Raw genomic sequence first — 17,214 nt, forward strand, 5'->3', positions numbered from 1 at the left:
CATTAGGGTGTGATGCAGGAGGTAATTACCTCATTGCTCTCATACTGCTGCATGTAGATGGCGCATCTCTTTGAAGACTCATGCTCAAGTCAAGGTAATCTGAAAAATGACATCTTGCATCTAACCAATCAACTGCCCCTTTTGCTTCTTCTGTAGCCTGGGGCCTTAAAATGCAGCCAAGTCTGGACAGAAAGAAATAATGGTGATGCTGAGCATCCGTGGATGATGCGGTGCTTTCAAATCCAGTCTGAACACTCATATTTAGAGGCTGGAAGCTTCTCCTTTGTTACCAAGGGAACCCGTGACATGCTAATAAATACTATAGCAGAAAGTGGGCTCATTTTTTTAGAAGGCTTTTGGTCACAAGGTTCAAGGAGGGAAAAGAAGCTGTAATGAGAATTCATGGCAGAGGCATTGTCACATACTTTGAGTGCTTCGCCAAAAGTCCAACTGTACATTCAGGAGCACTTTAACCTCCCCCAGTATTTCACCAGCCAAAAGTTAACAGGACATCCGTCAATGACTGCTCTCCTTGAAGCACAGCGCAAACATAAAGACCATTTCCAGTGCACTGTAAAATGCAGCATCCAAGGTGTTTTTAAAAATAATGTGGTTGATAGAGCTAGTCGTTCCTCCTATTTAAAGCCAACAGAGATCCTTGTGGCCTACATTCTCCACATCCAGAAAAGACCAGCAGATTCTCTAGAGAATCATGGGTAAAAATGTTCTGCAAAGGAACAAGGCTAATAATATCAGCAGCACTAGCCAATAAATACACACCAGTATTACGTAGTTATGTAGAATTAAGCCTTTTGTCCTGGATACTGCCTTTTTTCTTATATGGTGGGGTTTCATTCTCATGAGATTTGATACCTAATGCATAGACAGTCCTCTGATATGAGGTAATGTCTGCTATACTTCATAGTGATTACGTGAATACCCCCTTTTCTGACAACGACGTTGGGGTTTCTTATTTGGGTGAAGATCCTCTAGTACAATATTAGTAGATGTCTTGAAAGCAATGAAGAGACTTCCTCATAGATTGTCATACCTCCATCTCCACCCCAATGATTAGTCTTGCCTTATCATCACAACAATATTGTGCGTTTGACATCCATGAGGTTCTTCTCACAGCAGCACTTTGGCAGCCCACACATACGTTTCTGATGATGGGGGTGTTCCAGTCCTTTAAAAACACCCTGTGCAAACCACATGGCTTGAGCAAAAACCACAGAATCGTTGGCATGTGCTGATATTAAAACAACATCAGCGCAGTACAGAAGCACTTGTGCTGTTCCGCCAAGGCTCAGGTTTTAACCTTTACATTCTATTTATTTAACAGATGCTTTGATCCAAACAAAACACATTTTGTAGAAGGCAGTATCAGCCAGCCAAATTACTCTGCCGCTGATCAGAAGGTTGGCACAGTATCCTAAACTGCCGAGCCACACATATCCATTAACATTTCCTAGCATTACTCAGAGAGATTATTAGCCTTGGTTCTCTAGTCTCATTAAACGCAGCAGTAACAAAGTCCTAAAACAATTCATGGATAGACCCCATGCCGAAGGACAGTTGACCGCATCGCTGATATCACTCAGATTTTGACAGGGCCTGGACAAAGGGACAGGTGCTGACATCCGGCATCTGGTGTCCTCCTCATTAGGGTGATCAATCATCTGACAGGTGTCTCAGGAACGGAACCAATGTGAACCAAGGTGAAACAGAGTACACGGGGGACAGGCCATTTGCGTCGTACCCACTTGTACTCAAATCCACTCTCCGGTCTCACACCCAAAGTGCACTTCACAAAGTGACAAAAACACAAAACTGTGGTCCTCACCTGTCCGCGGGTCAAGGATGCCCGTTGCAATAGACCTGCTGAGCACATGTCAGCAGCATTTCAGAAATTAAATATGGCTCGCAGCATGTGGCTCCCTGTCTGACGACAGCGGGAAGCCCCTGAGATCGGCTATTTGCGATAGCTGAATTTCAAAGACTTTCCTTCCTGCTGTTTGCCTACTAAAATCACAAAACAAAGAATAGGGAAGAAAAACAGGGAGAAGGTTTTTTTTTTTTTTTTTTTTTTTACTTCCCCTGCAGCGAACAAGTAGGGCACCTGCGAGTGGAAGTATCCATCACCCACAGGCAGCCTGGGGACCATTAATGGGGTGGTCGCACCTTACTGACTGTCAGATTCACGCTAGAGGCAGACAGCCACGCATTGCAAGCCATTGCAGGCTATGCTGACAGGGTCTAGACACTCCCTCAAAAAAAAGGAGAAAAGCAGGAGAGAAAACAATGTTTACTGGCCTCCTATGGGAAACACCATGAAAACTCCCTCCTCTGATACAATTAGCTGTCAGCTCGCATCCTCCGCTTCATCTTTCACACAAAAGAAGGTCAGCTTGTCAATAAGACATCCCCCCCACCCCAATTGTTTAATCCAGTTTTACAGTTGCCTCCCAGTTCAGTGGATTTGAGAAGAAAGCTGTAGCTACTCTCCTGAAGTCCACGCCATTTAACACAGGTGTATCTTCTCGATTATTTGGGTTGCACAGGCTTAGGTCGATAGTTTACTTGCTAGACAGCCCTCGCTAGGTAAGATAAGGAAAAAAAAAATGATTGGATGTGAGGACACATGCATAACAATGTGCAGTTTTTTGATGAGCAGGTTGTAAAACTACTTCACAGTCAGCTTGATGACTGGTCATCTTCTCATGTTAAGTAAGGAGACATGGTTCAACGCATGGCCAATCTGGGGACAGATGCCCGTCTCCCACGCTCTCCTTGTACCGACACACCTGCCAGATGGCTTACCTCTGAGCACGGTCTTGAGGTTGACCTTGGCTTGACGGTGCAGGTCCTCCACGCAGGCTGGCCGCGTGCAGGGCAGGAAAACATTCTCCTGCTGGTGCCAGGGGGCCGAATAGTGCACCGTCCATTTGCTTTCCTCGTCCAAGCTGGAGACCGCTGCCGGAGAGCAGAAAAGTGTAGTTAAGAGGCGGAAATCACTGAAGGCTTTGAGCAGATGCCCAGTTGGCGAGATCAGGCCAGTTCTTAGACTTTATAACACATCTTGATTAGCATGTTTTGTACACTATTAGCAATCCAATGCATGACATGTAATTATTATACCGTTTTCAACTTATTTTTCAGAAGATGGTACATTCTTGCAAGTGATTGGGACTTTTTCCTCCTATATCCATTTTTCATTAAAAAAAAGCACTATGACAAGTGTTTTCTATTAAAACGACTTCTGTAAATTGAAATGAGGTTGCGGTGAGACATTTTTTAAAGATATTAAATCCACTTATGAATCCTGCATGTGCAGCAGGGAATCGTGGGTAAATAATTTCGTTATTAGCTTTGACAGAAACAATACCATTCCTGTATATTGTTAATTGGACAACACTACAATTCATCACTGACATTCCATACACCAATGGCAAGAACAGAATACATTCAGGGCCAAAAGAAATGGAAAGGTGAAAGCCCAGAATACCCTACATAAATACTTTTCTCTTACAAAGCTATGACAAAATCTCCCACACATATATGGTTTTGTGTCTTATGGCATGAAAATTACCTGGTAAAAATGGTCTTCTGGTGTACAGAGCTCAAGGTCAAGAACGGATCACACACACACACACACACACACACATTTGTATTCACATCTTTGTGGGGACTGTCCTGCATTTCCATGGGCAAAACCCTAATCCCAACAATGACAACTTTAAACCCTACCCAACCCTAAGCTTAACCATAAGTAACCAAAAAAATACAAAACTTTTGACATTTATACTTTTTCAGACTAACCACTATAAAAGTGAGTTTCCCCTTGTGGGGGGCAAAAAAAAAGGTGCCCACAACGTCAAAATAACAGGTTTTTATCCCATTGTGGTCCCCACAACCTAATATGCAGTATACACATAACCCACACACACACACGCATGCACACACACAAACAGACACACAAACGTGATGGTAGAAATTAGTACACTGTTAGGGTAATGCCCTGTTTGTTCCTTCGTAGCTGCACCTTTCTAAAAAATGTGGTGTGGTTCTTTCGTTTTCAAAGACCACCCTTGTGCTGCCAGCACGGTCCCCGCAAATTTGCGTGTTGCCCTTTGGGGGCGGTTAGAGAGAGGGAAGAAGGGATTGGACAGAGCAAAACCGCAGTTTCAGCATTTAACCAGCGATCGTTAGGGGAAAGCTCAGCAGTTCTGGAGAAGGATGTCTGGGGCATTTGTCATGGTTAATCCAACTCCAACCAAAAACAGTGAGAGAAATGCATTCCTGCAGCTGCCCCTGTTGCAGGGAATAGCATCGCCTGTTCACAATTATGATGAACCATCAGACCATTAGGATGAGCCATAAACTAACTGCCAGCATCAAGACGTCTCCTAGAAGACACACATTTCCTACCAGCCTGTGGTTTGGCTGTTCCATGTATTGTTGCATAGCTGCAGAGCCTGGCTCTGCAGCCTGCTGCATCTAGCAGGTACGTCCATGAACTCCGCTCATCGTAGACAGGGCAAGGTCAAGGTTAGAACGGCTGTCAAACTATTAGGTGGCTCGCCTGTGAATCTGAGAATGCCAATAGACCTTTAATTACCATTAATAACCTGACCACTGAGAAAAATTGCCTTAATGGCACTATAACACAGCACAGCTATTACAAACTCTGGCTAAAGGTCAAGTGAGCAAAGGGCTTGGGTAACATGCCAATCAAATACAACTTCCAGTAACCGCAACCCAGTTTCTGATGGGTGGTCTTCAATACTGTTTTGACCATACCTGGTGAACATATTACTAACCAATTAGATTCCACTGGGAAAAGAACAAAAAATGCAATAGGAAGTAGGGCATCCAATCAACTATTCAGCGGATCTCACTGGATAATAACTAAAACATGGCTTGGCCATCTACTTCTATTGGGGGAAAGGGTAAGGTCTTTGTAGGAGATAAACCAGACAGTGATGCTTTGAATATGTTGCTGTCCAAGCACAACAACAACAGGATGTGCTCAAGTTTGTTCAAAAGGAAAGTTCAAATGGAAAACCTGGAGTGACTTCTTAATTCTAACAGCACGGTTTCCACTTTCCAGTCAGGAAATTCAGTAATAATGGACAAAAAGTTCAATCAGTTGTATCACTGCATGGCAAGCAGTTACAGCAATATGACATTCACATAAAAGTATGCATAATATTCCTTTGCAAGCAAAAAAAAAAATACATTACAATAAAATGACACATTTTTGCCTCTTCGAGTGAGGTAGTTCTGACAGAGAAAATAAGTTCCATGCATTAAAAAGACACACATCACAAATACTTTGTGGTACATCACCAATTCCAGTGCTGTTTTGAAAAATATGAAGCTAAGGATGGCTGTACTAACTTATGCAGCAATTTCTTCGTATTTTTCATGCTAATACCGAACTGTCACGGGCGGCACATGAAAGCTGACATCATGTAAGGTGCGGATGGAGAAGGTCACCACACGGTGGTCGACCATTAATCAACACCCCGTCAGAGTCAAACCTTTGAAACCACACACAGATCAAAATAACCGCAGGAACGAGGTATGTCGAGCAGAGGATGTTGACGAAAAGTGCTCACCCTTCTTCTTGAAGTACTTGATCACGGATTTGAGAGAGGTGCTGATGAACACCATCGTTCAGGTCGTCGCGCGCAGTCACGCTCCCCGAACGAAGTGTGAGTTCGTGCGCGAAAGCGCGTGTGTGCGCGGGTGCGTTTCAGCGAGGCGCAGCAGGCAGCGTCTATCGGCGGTAGGTCCGCAGTACCGGCTTGGTGAGTGGCTTTGTCAAAATCCCGCACGCAGAGACCCCACCTACTGGCACACAGACTAACCGCAACACGATTTTAATCGCCGCAACTTACTATTCTACACCCCCGCGACGGAACTGCTATGTAAGCGCTTAGCCCGCCCCTCTTCGCGGTTCTCATTCAGCGCTGCCTCCCTGCCCTGCCAACAGTGCCATTCCTCTCTAGCGTATCCCCTGCCTCTAAGCAGCACGTGAGGGATGCGATTCCCTGCCGGGGGGGTACATTCGCCGCAGACCTTACGCCGAGTCTCCAACTCTCAGCCACTCACTTTCACATGCGCACTCGGTCCTTTATGGTAAATTGATATTGGTATTCAGCCGCTTTCTGTTAATTAGTCATGCAATGGAAGGCAATTTACGTGGATGAAGTATTTAGATGGGGGGTAGTAGCTCAGAGGAGCCAGGGGAATGAATATGGAGAAAAAAATAAACGCTAATCACAGAAGCAAGGATTTGAACCCCCCAATCTGGAAGCTGAGAGGTATATATAATAACAAAACAGTGATTTTAAAAACACAGGTTTCAAATTATCCCAGGATTTGATGAGCTGCAGATCTCCGTTTTCAAAAGAGAGAGAAAGGGCAAACACAGACATGCACACATGAACAGAGACAAAAAAAAATCTTGCACAATATGATACTGGCAAATCTGTAGTTAACAAGGGATGGTAGATGGACAGATTGATGGATGAAGAGGATCTTGGATGAGTGAATAAACATGGATAAATAGCGGTGTGCACCTTTGTAGATGTTACTTAACTGAGAATAATTCATACAGCAAAAAATGGAGCAGGGAAAATATGCAGTTTGTACCAAAAGCGACACAATAATGAGGATATTCTCATACAGCCACATAACCTATCAGTTAAAAAAAAAAAAAACACAATGTGCCAAACTTAACACAGACGGCAAGGCAGCTGCAGCTAAGCAATTAATTCACTGGCGTGCTTCCAACCTGAACAGCTCCTCCTGTTTCCTCATCGCTATCGGATATCATGACAAGTCAAGGTCACCCTACTGTATCCTGATCATTCTGCTTGACAAGAACTCTCTTCTCATTGATGTGACCCGCACACATTTAGTGACTCTCCCCTGCTTTTACTTATCAACATCTGGTAAGTCTCAAATGTTAACAGTATTTTTTTTTTTTAAAGCATCTTTATTCAATGACTCGCAGCGCACCATACTTTGTAATTTCTGATGTAATGCAATTAATATAATATGAATACCAAATATTGTAATACAAGGGACATCGAAAAATCCGGTAGATCAATAAATAAACAGTAGTAAAATCGACTGAAAAAAATAATTCCACTTAAGTTCAACTGCCATTTCACAGCAGATTGCAGCAAATTGCCCTTGTTTAATGGAGACCTGTGAACAGCTGCCTTTCGACACGACTGAGAAGAGCATTATGATTAATTGTCTTTCAGCAATATAATGGGCTGCATTAAGCCCCAGGGAATGTGAAAATTGCAGTTATGAGGAAGACAAGGAATGACAGCCTTTGGGGAGCGGGGGGGTAAGAAGAGTTAGTTAGGTGATTGGGTTAATCCCCCCCCCCAGACACAAAGTGCCAGCTCAAGTGAGGGGCATAAGGTGACATTTTGCCAGGGGGCCCGCAAGTTCTAGCTGCGCCCCTTGTTCCAACACGAAAATAAAAACCCCTGGAGTACAAGAAAACAGAAAATTAAACACAAACACCAAGCTTACAGGTATGAATGGATTGCAAATGGCTAAAATTTGTGTACTCTTCGTGTGAGGCTATGGGTTTAATATATGCCCTGAAACTTTAGATCTCGGTTTAGATGTAGCAAGCTGTTAAGCAGACTGGCTTTTTTCTAAAGAGCTAGTTTTAAGCCGGAAAACAGGTCACTCGAATCTGGTCTTATACTGGGGAAAAAAAATCAAGAATTATAAACAGGGTGGTGCAGTGGTTGGCACTGTCGCCTCACACCTCGGGGACCCGGGTTCAAGTCTCTGCTAGAGTTCCAGGTGTGTGGAGTTTGCATGTTTTCACTGCAACATCCCAGTGTCGTTGTGGGGTTTCCAAATTACCCATAGGTGCATGAGTTTGCCCTGCAACGGGTTGGCACCCCATCCTGGAATGTCCCCTGCCTTGTACCCATAGGCTCCGGACCTCTCGCGACCCTGAATAGGATAAGCGGTTTATAGAAATCTACACAGATCAGTGTGAAGGAACTTATAAAATACTCGTTTCTCCTTGATAGCAGTTTCTGTTAACTATACATCCAACACAATAGCCGTAAATTCTAATCAAATGTTTCATCCTGCTGTTGAGTTTTATGCATAGGTTCTACAATAAAATAAAAAACAAAGAATTTTGGACTACATCTCTCTGCAGTGAGCTACTCTCTTAAGTACATAACCCACAGTTAAGTACATATTCTAGCCTAAAAAACTTGATTGAGACAGATGAGAAGGTGCAAAGGGCTTCTATTTGTGTCTAGGTGTTTATATATAGAGAGATATAGATTGAGGAAGAGTTGGAGATGCCAAAACTAAAAAAAACAAAAAACAAAAAAAGAATTAGGATAAAATGGATGAGAGTGGTGAGTTTGGCCCCCCATCCTGGGTTGTTCCCTGCCTCGTGCCCATTGCTTCCGGGATAGGCTCTGGACCCCCCGCGACCCAGTGGGATAAACGGTTTGGAAAATGGATGGATGGAATTAATGAGAAAGTCTTTGAACACAACTCAAGTGCACAGTCTTTCAATACACAGCATTGTATTTTATGTAGCCAGTTTTCTGTCACATTAATCACAGATAAAATCAGCCCTTCAATACCATACCAATGACAAAGACTAGCTCTGTTTCCTTAAATCAACAAAAGAATATTTTAAAATCAGATTTATTCTTTCTGCACATTGAAAACCAGTTCAAATTCATTTTCTCAATTTCCCGACGACTGCAATCATCTCTACTTTAAAATCTGTTACCTTTTTCCTGAGTACATTAATGCCTGCACAATGTCTTCTGCTGCAACTTCAGTGGCCAGATTAGTTGTAACGAAACTAATAACTGAACAATTAAGATGAAGAGAAATGGCACTATTTCTGTCATCGTTTGAGGTCACGTTTCCTCACAAACAATTTATCAGAATGTCCAATTCCGACTGCACAAATCCAACCGCCTCTTTCCTCTGTGTATTCAGAATCAGAAGATGACCTGGATCCATATTGGGATCACTTCATGAGCAATGATTTTTATACATATGGTTCAGTTAGTCTACTTGTTGGTTTTGTCAAACGTCAGTGCTTGTTCAGGCTGCAGTGAGGTGGCTTGGCCAGCATCCCTTTTCCCAGTGAAGCACTATATCGACATGATCTCACTGGGCGCCTTTCTCTATGACATCACCGAACACAGTGCAATAAATAAACCACAAAGCCACATGGAAAAAACATTGAAGCTGCAGAAACCTCAAATATTACTGAAGAGAACGATTCCTATTATAATTGACTGAATTGTTATTACGGTAATAGTGTAATCCCACCCCATAGCGTCACTAATTATCTGCAATATTCTATTTATCACAGCAAACAGCTGTTTTGAATACTAGTATATCATGAACAAACAATGTATAAAGCTTTCGGAAGAGAGTTAATTGCTATACCTCCATCCATTCATGTTTCTTGATTGCTTATTCAGTACAGGATTGCACATAAGAAGGATGCCTGTCCATCACAGAGCACGCAATCACACACTATGAATAAATTACACCAGATATTTGCTCGAATAACTGGATGTTTTTTGCATAGAAGAAACCAGAATACCTAGGTTAATTATTACCCAGTATTGTATTATACATTGTAACTGGCAAAGAAAAGATAGATATTTTGAAGGCTGAAGATAACAGGACAAAGGTGAGCTGACGTCCCTACAATTTTTTTTGCTGCTCTAACAAACCGCAATGGAGAAGGTCACCCCTCCCACTAACGCTGCAGAAAGAGGAGGCCACGCCCCCTGATGCATGCAGCAGTTGCCGGGGGCTGGCCAAAAAACTGTGAACAAGTGCCGTAGATACGCCCCGTGAGCTAACACACACAGAACCAAGTGCTGATATGACAAACTAAAGGGAGGTTAAAACAAACAAGAGGGCGCACATTGCTTTGCTCGGCTGTTACAGCAAATGAGAAATTTCCCTCCATTATTTAATTTCCTGCTCTAAATAGTGGTCTATGCAAAATGAAATCTGATTGTATCAGAAGGATCACAAATGAGTTCTGATGAAGAATGTGGTCTCTTCTCTGTCTGGTTGAGCTGCAACTTACCAGGCTTTACAAAACCCCCATTCAGCCAAATCAAGCATCTAGCATCAACAACAAACACCTTGACCAGCAACTGAGCGTGTGTGGAATTAAATCTGGTCACAAATTAATAGTGAGATGCCTGAATGTCCAATAACTAGGGTGGTACTCTGATAGAACATGGACTGTTTGTTGCAGTTCCTCTACTGGGTCAGCCTTCGTTAGCCCCAGGGAACGCGTTAGCCACTATTGGCAAACAGCAAGACTCACCAGAGCTGTAATGAACAGATTCATTCCATTTGGAGCAACACAACTGCCTTTAACGCTTATTGAATTTTGCCTGAATCATTCAGCAATGATGTCAAATAATAGTGTATGAGTACTCTAACCACTACCCTTGCAACACTATACCAATAAAGACCTATTTTGTTATATAGTTGAGATTATTCTACAGTAACTACCATAAATTCAGAGCAGCACCTTGACTACTAAGCAGTATTACTTTGGAAACCTGATTTTGGGGCAGGAAGTGCAAAATGATGTGACCCACTTCTCCGTCTCTACAGAATTATACATTGTCAGCCATTAGCCAATCAGAGATAGGATGGGAGCAAAAGGTTCCAATATTAGTCAGGGGCTGCAATAGAGCAGCCAAAGGGAATCGACAACCATTTGGGAAGGGTGGCGATGCCTGGCAGCCAATCAGAATCTCTAATGAGCGTAACACAACAGTAATCCTGTCAATAAGCAATTCTACGGCAGGGTCGATGTCTGCATGGGTTTATCCGTCTGCATGTTTGAGGATGGCCAATTGGTGCAAAAATTAAGGACAAAGTCCTCCATGGACATGCAACAGTCACACAATCAAGGCGAGTAAAGGACTCAGAATGAAATATCAATCCTCGTTGTATAATGCTTGTTTAACAATAGTACTGGGACTGAAAAAATATAGATATGGAGAAAATCTTTGTGCATAAAGTGGCGCCACCCGGTGGTAATACTGAAAGAGCTGGTTAGTGTAGCACTTAACTCAGGATTTGCATATTGGTGATGGCAAAAACAAGGCTTTGATGATTATTCTGATTTTGTGCAAAATTTAAAGCAGAATAAATCACGTGAAAAGTTGATTCATACTGAGACAAACAGAAAAGAATTCTGTACTGTTTAATGGAAATCAATCATATGACAATGTGTTATCAACAAATTAAGTAGGCTAAAACGAAAAACATTTTGAACATCTGATCACAGCTGCGCATTATGTCATCGGAGTCACAAAGGAGACAAGCTGGCGACAACTAATGACCCAGGAAATCTATCAGCTGCCAGGAAGATGAAGGTCCCACACACACAGCTCCAGACACCTGCAGAAAAGCACATTCAACCAGCAAATTTCATCTTTTATTTTCCACAAACCTTCTTCATTCACTGTGCAGGGAACCAAATCAAGAACATGGCATGGCCAGCTGTAGACCCAAACCAACACGGGGCGACTGTCTGGCCGGCGTGACACCTGCTCTTGGCCTTTAAAATATCAGCAGCACCGTACAGTACTTCACACAACAGCAGCCACTCGTTTGCCAAAAAACAGTCACAAGGATGAACACAAGACATCAGAAAAAAGAACATTCCACTGCATAAATGCCCTGACGGTGGGAAGAATCCACACTGAGCCGGTTAAGAGCTGAACTGGCGCCCGCTGCCAAAGGGGAGATCCCCTACGGCTGGTAAACTGGTGACAGCTGCACACACCCTAAGCTCACCACCCCACTTCTGCAGAAGGGGGGACAGATGCGCACTCGCCTGTCTGATTGGTGCTTCTCTGTGCTGCAAAGGAAACCTGTTGTGGAGGTCACTATTTTGAGGTCATCCTCTGTCACTGTACACATTACAAATTCACTGGAAGCTCAGCGTAGCCACATTTATCCCTTACATAAGTCCTTGACAGAATGTATGTTTGTATGTTGCTTGGGAGAAATGCACACAAATAAATCTAACACTAAATAAAGAAAGCACGCTAACTTTCTCTTCATCTCATAACACTGGCTGTCATTATTTTAGTACTAATTTGTATAGTATTTCTTTTCACTACAGTATTTTTCACAAATTTTTATCCAAAGTGATGTACAATTGAGAAAGTGGGTTCAGCCAGTCCCAAGAGAAATTAGGGTTAAGGGCAACAGTTAATCCCATCACTGTCAGCTATGGGATTTGAACTAGAGAATTTCCAATCACGGGCACCACGTTGTAACAAAATGAGCCACACACCACCTGAGAGTTGAGATGTGTGTTCAGTCCAACTGTGGCCCACGTGAAACTGAAGATTCACAGGAAATCGGTATTTCTATTCTGAAAATAAAGACTTCTACTAATAATATTTTTGCACATATGTATGGAAGATCTGATTGTTGATGATCCTTCAACAATCAAATTATTTTGAATTATATCATTTGCTAAGAAAGATGATGGTGAAGATTATATTTTGTGTAGGAGTTTGAGTCCATACATACACAACTAGATACATAAACATCATTTAGAAATGTCAGTTAAGAAAGCTGAGGTCATGATCGAGCGTAAATCTAGAGAACACAAGCAAATGTCAAGGAAGTCAACCTGGGTCTCTAATAATAATAAAAAAAACAAACAGCAGATGATTTATTAAACTATAAGAGCAATTGATGTGAATAATGGCACAAACAAGAAGGCTAAAAGATGAACTAGTATTTAATGCAGTACACAACTATTGTTTTTGATACATTCAGGCAATAAATGATAAATGAGGCTATTAAAAGATAAACATCGATGTCATAAAGTTAGACAGGCATCCTGGATTTGATGAGTTGCTAAGTTATATCTCTACAGATTATGCTGCATTTTACATAACAACAAGATCACTGCTAGGAGATGGCTGTTAAAGGGGACTTAACAGGGAAAATTTGTTGAAAGTCTGAAAGGTTTTGATTCAGCCTCTGGATGAGCTGGATATTTGGATCTAGGAAATGTAATCGATGCTTCTTTATGTTGCCTGAATTTTGCACTTCTGATCGCTGAATAGAATTATTAGGTTCTTTCTTTGTTGGCAAACGTGTAGCTCTCGCTCCTATACTGCTTGGAATTATACCTGAGCATTTATTGGGAGCTCAACTTATGCCTAGTTGACTTTGTGACAGAATGTATGTTTGTAATGTGCTATTTGGCTCACTTGTTTGTCACCTTGGACAAAAACATCTGCTACATAATGTAAATTTAAATGTAGCTAGCTATGTGGGACAAGAAGGGTTACAGCCAAACTGTGTGAGGGTCTCCTGATTATACAAGGGTGAGCAGTAGAATAAATTTTTTGTTTTTAAAAATGGACGACAGAACCAAGACAGAAGTGCTCTACGAGAAGGATGAAGGTGCTTTTAAAATCATTTCCACCTTTATTCTGTTGCGAATTGCCTGCAGTGCCGCCTGTACCCAGGGGGATCTGCACAAATACTTCCAACAAACAGCCTAGCAGCTGTGTGAAACTGCCCAAAGAGGAATCTCGGGAATGCCGTTTCAGTGTGTTCCGGGAGCCAGGATCACGCCGTGAGTCACGCTGCATTTAGGGCCACTTAACACAGCCGACTGTCTTGGCCAAGGGCCCTCCCTGGTGGCAGTCAGATGGAAGTCCATACCACCAAAGGACAAAGAACAAGACCTCGTTTAGTTTTGAAATACGTCCTCTGGCAGGACAAATGCAATCCTACAACCAAACATAAACCAGCAGACATAAACAACGACAAATCTGACAAATAAATACGCAAAGTGTTGAGTATGGACGTGACAATCAATACGCCCTAAATCTCAAATCCATACAGGCAGTGCCGCAGAAGACACTTTACCCTGACATCAGAGTCCCCATCACAGAAACTAGCCAATAACTGACAATCCTCTACCAATAAACAAGCCCATAACTAATGATTCTCTGCCAATAACTGACGATCCACTGCCAATAAACAAGCCAATAATTGATCCACAGATCAATTAATAAGATCTGTTTATAAACGAAAAATAGATTACTTGGTGTTGTATGGTGTGACATACTTAGCATACGTGTTGCACAGCCATTTTATCCTGGGTTTTATTATTATCCACTGTTTTCAATCTGCACCTGCAGGCTCATGCACAAAGCAAGGGACAGTAGCCCAGATCTCCATGTAAACTAGGAATGGACAAGGGGGTGCATGGGAGAGCAGATGAAGTAGAAACATCTCACAGGGATGGGAGGGAGCAAAAACGTGAACTGTCCGGGGTCCCCGAGGACTGGGTTGGGAAACACTGCACTAGTCTTTGCTCTTTCACCTGCTGTCGCGTCCTCTTCCCGTTCCCCTACCTCTGCCGCCCCTCTCTTAGTGATTTACATCAGAGGGAAATGATACAAGTCTCACTATTTTATATACCAAATTTAAATCACATTTTATTTATGTACACTATGTTATTTAATCGTATCGATTGTCCGTGATTGTTTTACACAACACCACAAAGTAAATTCCTTCCATCCACCCACCCATCCATCCATCCATACATTTTCTATACCCACTTGCCCTACGCTGGGTCACGGGGGACCAGAGTCTATTCTGGAAGCTATGGGTGCAAGACAGGGAATAACTGATAAAGGATGGCAATCCATTGCAGGGCGCAAACGCCATTCACACACCCAAACTGGTACTAAAATACTCTTGAGGATTATGACAAAAAAGCTTTAAATACAAGGCAAATGCTTTCCAGGTACTGTAAGACTTTTCAATGTTTAGATCCTTCCCCCAAAAAAAGATCAAGCAGTTCAAACTTGTGTGTGTGTCTGAGGAAATATCAGTGTAGTACAACAGTTAAAGCCTTTTCACAAAGTGAGTTTTACCGGCCTCGAGTCTCTTTCCTAAACATACACTTTGCCTCTATATTTCAAATCCTGGCTTTCCCGCTCCTCTATCCATGCATAGCCACACCAGTTACAGGTCAGACAAGATTCCAGTGGGAAAATGGCCAACCTCAGACCGTTATTTACCCCCAGACAGAAAATAATGCCTCATATTGCTTTCTGTCTTCAGAAAACAGACGTTAAGATAAAGAGAAGAATAAATTATGACCTCTTGGCCCATTTAGTAAAATTCCTCCATATAAAGGCAGTGCTTTTAAAACCAAGCTATAACAAATTAAAACATGATAGAAATACCGCAGTATATTTCAAAACCATATTCAATTCTTGCAACATTTTACCCCCAGCCTGACGTTCTCAAACGAGGCTGGTTAACTGCTAATGAATCTATTCAGAAACAGAAACATTTCACAGGAGTAATTAGGTCTGTTATAATTGAAAGACATTCTGACATAAATCACACTTGGAAAGGAATGTTTTGTTATATTCTAATTAGCTTTTAAACCACTGATCTGAAATTATTTGTGGAGATATTACATGCAGTGATTAACAATAGCCCTGGGCATTTTTCCTTTTTAATAAACTGTTGTGAAAAGGAGGGCAATATCATGCTGAGACAAATGAACAGCACCCCCTGCTGGTGGGCAGTGGAATTGGCTTAGCAGACTCAGGGAATTGAATCATTTCAAAAAGCGATGGAGGAATATTAATATTATGAATATAAATTATGATTAATGCTCTCAGTTACAAAAGCAAACAGTGGTATAGTAGTGGAGATTAACAGAATAAGAGAACGGATTACTTAAAAGGAAGAGTGCATTAGTCAGAATAAAGATAAGGGACTTATCTTTACAGCCACCTCTAAGCAGTTTAGGTTTTTTTTATCAGTGCTTTCACTCAGGTAGTAAAACAGTTTAGACGTCCAATATAGCATATAAATATATTAATATATATATGTATAGCCCGCGACCCAGTAGTGGTTTGGGAAATGGATGGATGGATGGATATATATATATATATTTATTTTTATCATAAACTCCAGCAAAGCATCTCTTGGCTGCATGTGTGCATTTTTGTAATATAACAATATAAAACAGGACTTTGAAGAAAGGACCTAAAAAGGCAACCATTCAAATTAGCAGGACGTGCAACATTAAGCACATTCAGCAATATAGAGTGCTGTAGGCTAGTAGGTGTCACTGGAACAGATGGGTCTCACATATAATACAGATATATACAGTACTGATGGTTGACTAAAGCATTCAATTTCAATGTCTTAATGACTTATGAGAACAGGAGGCACCCAGGAAAGGTTCACAGAAATGTTTGGGATAGGCAAAGCTGAACAAAACTGAACAGGACTAAGTCAGAGACAGAAATGGTACAATTGGGGCTTGCTTTCCAGGGTGGAGTCAGCGCAAGCAGCCAGAATTCTAAAAGCCAAAGGGAGACCGCCATTTGCCAATGTTATTTAATCCAGTTTAACCGCCCATAGATCTAGGCTAGATCCATAATATTCACCCATAATAAGTTACTGCCAGGCTTAACGCTATGTATTACTTATCTATTATTTACATACACTCGCCTTGATCCAAATGAATACAAACAGGCTTTATATGGTGAGAAGAATTTGCCACAGGGTTTGGTTTTCTGGATAAAGAAAAGCCAGACATAGTCTCTTGTTACCCTTCACCATATATTTAACTGCAGGACACAGCGTATGCTGAGAAAAACATTACTCTCTCTTCCTGACATGCCTTCATCAACATCCTTAAATTAACTAATGAAAAAGCCCCTTCTTCAGTGAGTAATTGTAGCTTGCTGGTCTCCTTGTGTAGCTTGACCACAAGCAAAATTTACAACAAAATATACAGAGGGATCATGCAATCATTTCAGAATCATTGTTTGTTTGCGCTGTTGTTGTTATGGATCCCGGGGACTCGCCCTCGCTCCACATCTGGATCCACTTGACCAAACGACTGGTTTCACTGCTTCTTTTGCACGTTTCTATGGAACGGCACTCATTTGGGCTCGGGAGTCCAGTGTGCTGAAGTAAGGAGCAAATCAGACAGCACTTAAAGCAGCAGCAAGGCACTTCTCAGAGACAGCAGAGGGAACAAGAAAGAGCCTCGGGCCTGACTACGACTGGAAATGACTCCATAGCAGAGAGTCACCCAGGGACAGAGAGACAGTCACACTC

The 17,214-nt window shown here is 42.0% G+C and overlaps 1 protein-coding gene across 8 annotated transcripts in view; it reads right to left on the bottom strand.

The window, feature by feature from the left end:
* The window catches only part of LOC125707263 (NHS-like protein 1), a 76,637-nt gene that overhangs the window by 13,892 nt on the left and 45,531 nt on the right, over nt 1-17,214 (bottom strand). For 7 of the 8 annotated variants that reach the window (XM_048974262.1, XM_048974261.1, XM_048974263.1 and 4 more), the window contains one exon: nt 2,821-2,973. In XM_048974262.1, the coding sequence (XP_048830219.1) occupies nt 2,821-2,973 (153 nt within the window). Of the gene's footprint in view, nt 1-2,820; nt 2,974-5,621; nt 6,174-17,214 lie in introns of those variants that run through there. The other variant, XM_048974266.1, reaches the window with a different exon arrangement.

This window comes from Brienomyrus brachyistius, chromosome 14, assembly GCF_023856365.1.
Source record: "Brienomyrus brachyistius isolate T26 chromosome 14, BBRACH_0.4, whole genome shotgun sequence".
In the NCBI taxonomy this organism is placed as follows: Eukaryota; Metazoa; Chordata; class Actinopteri; order Osteoglossiformes; family Mormyridae; genus Brienomyrus; species Brienomyrus brachyistius.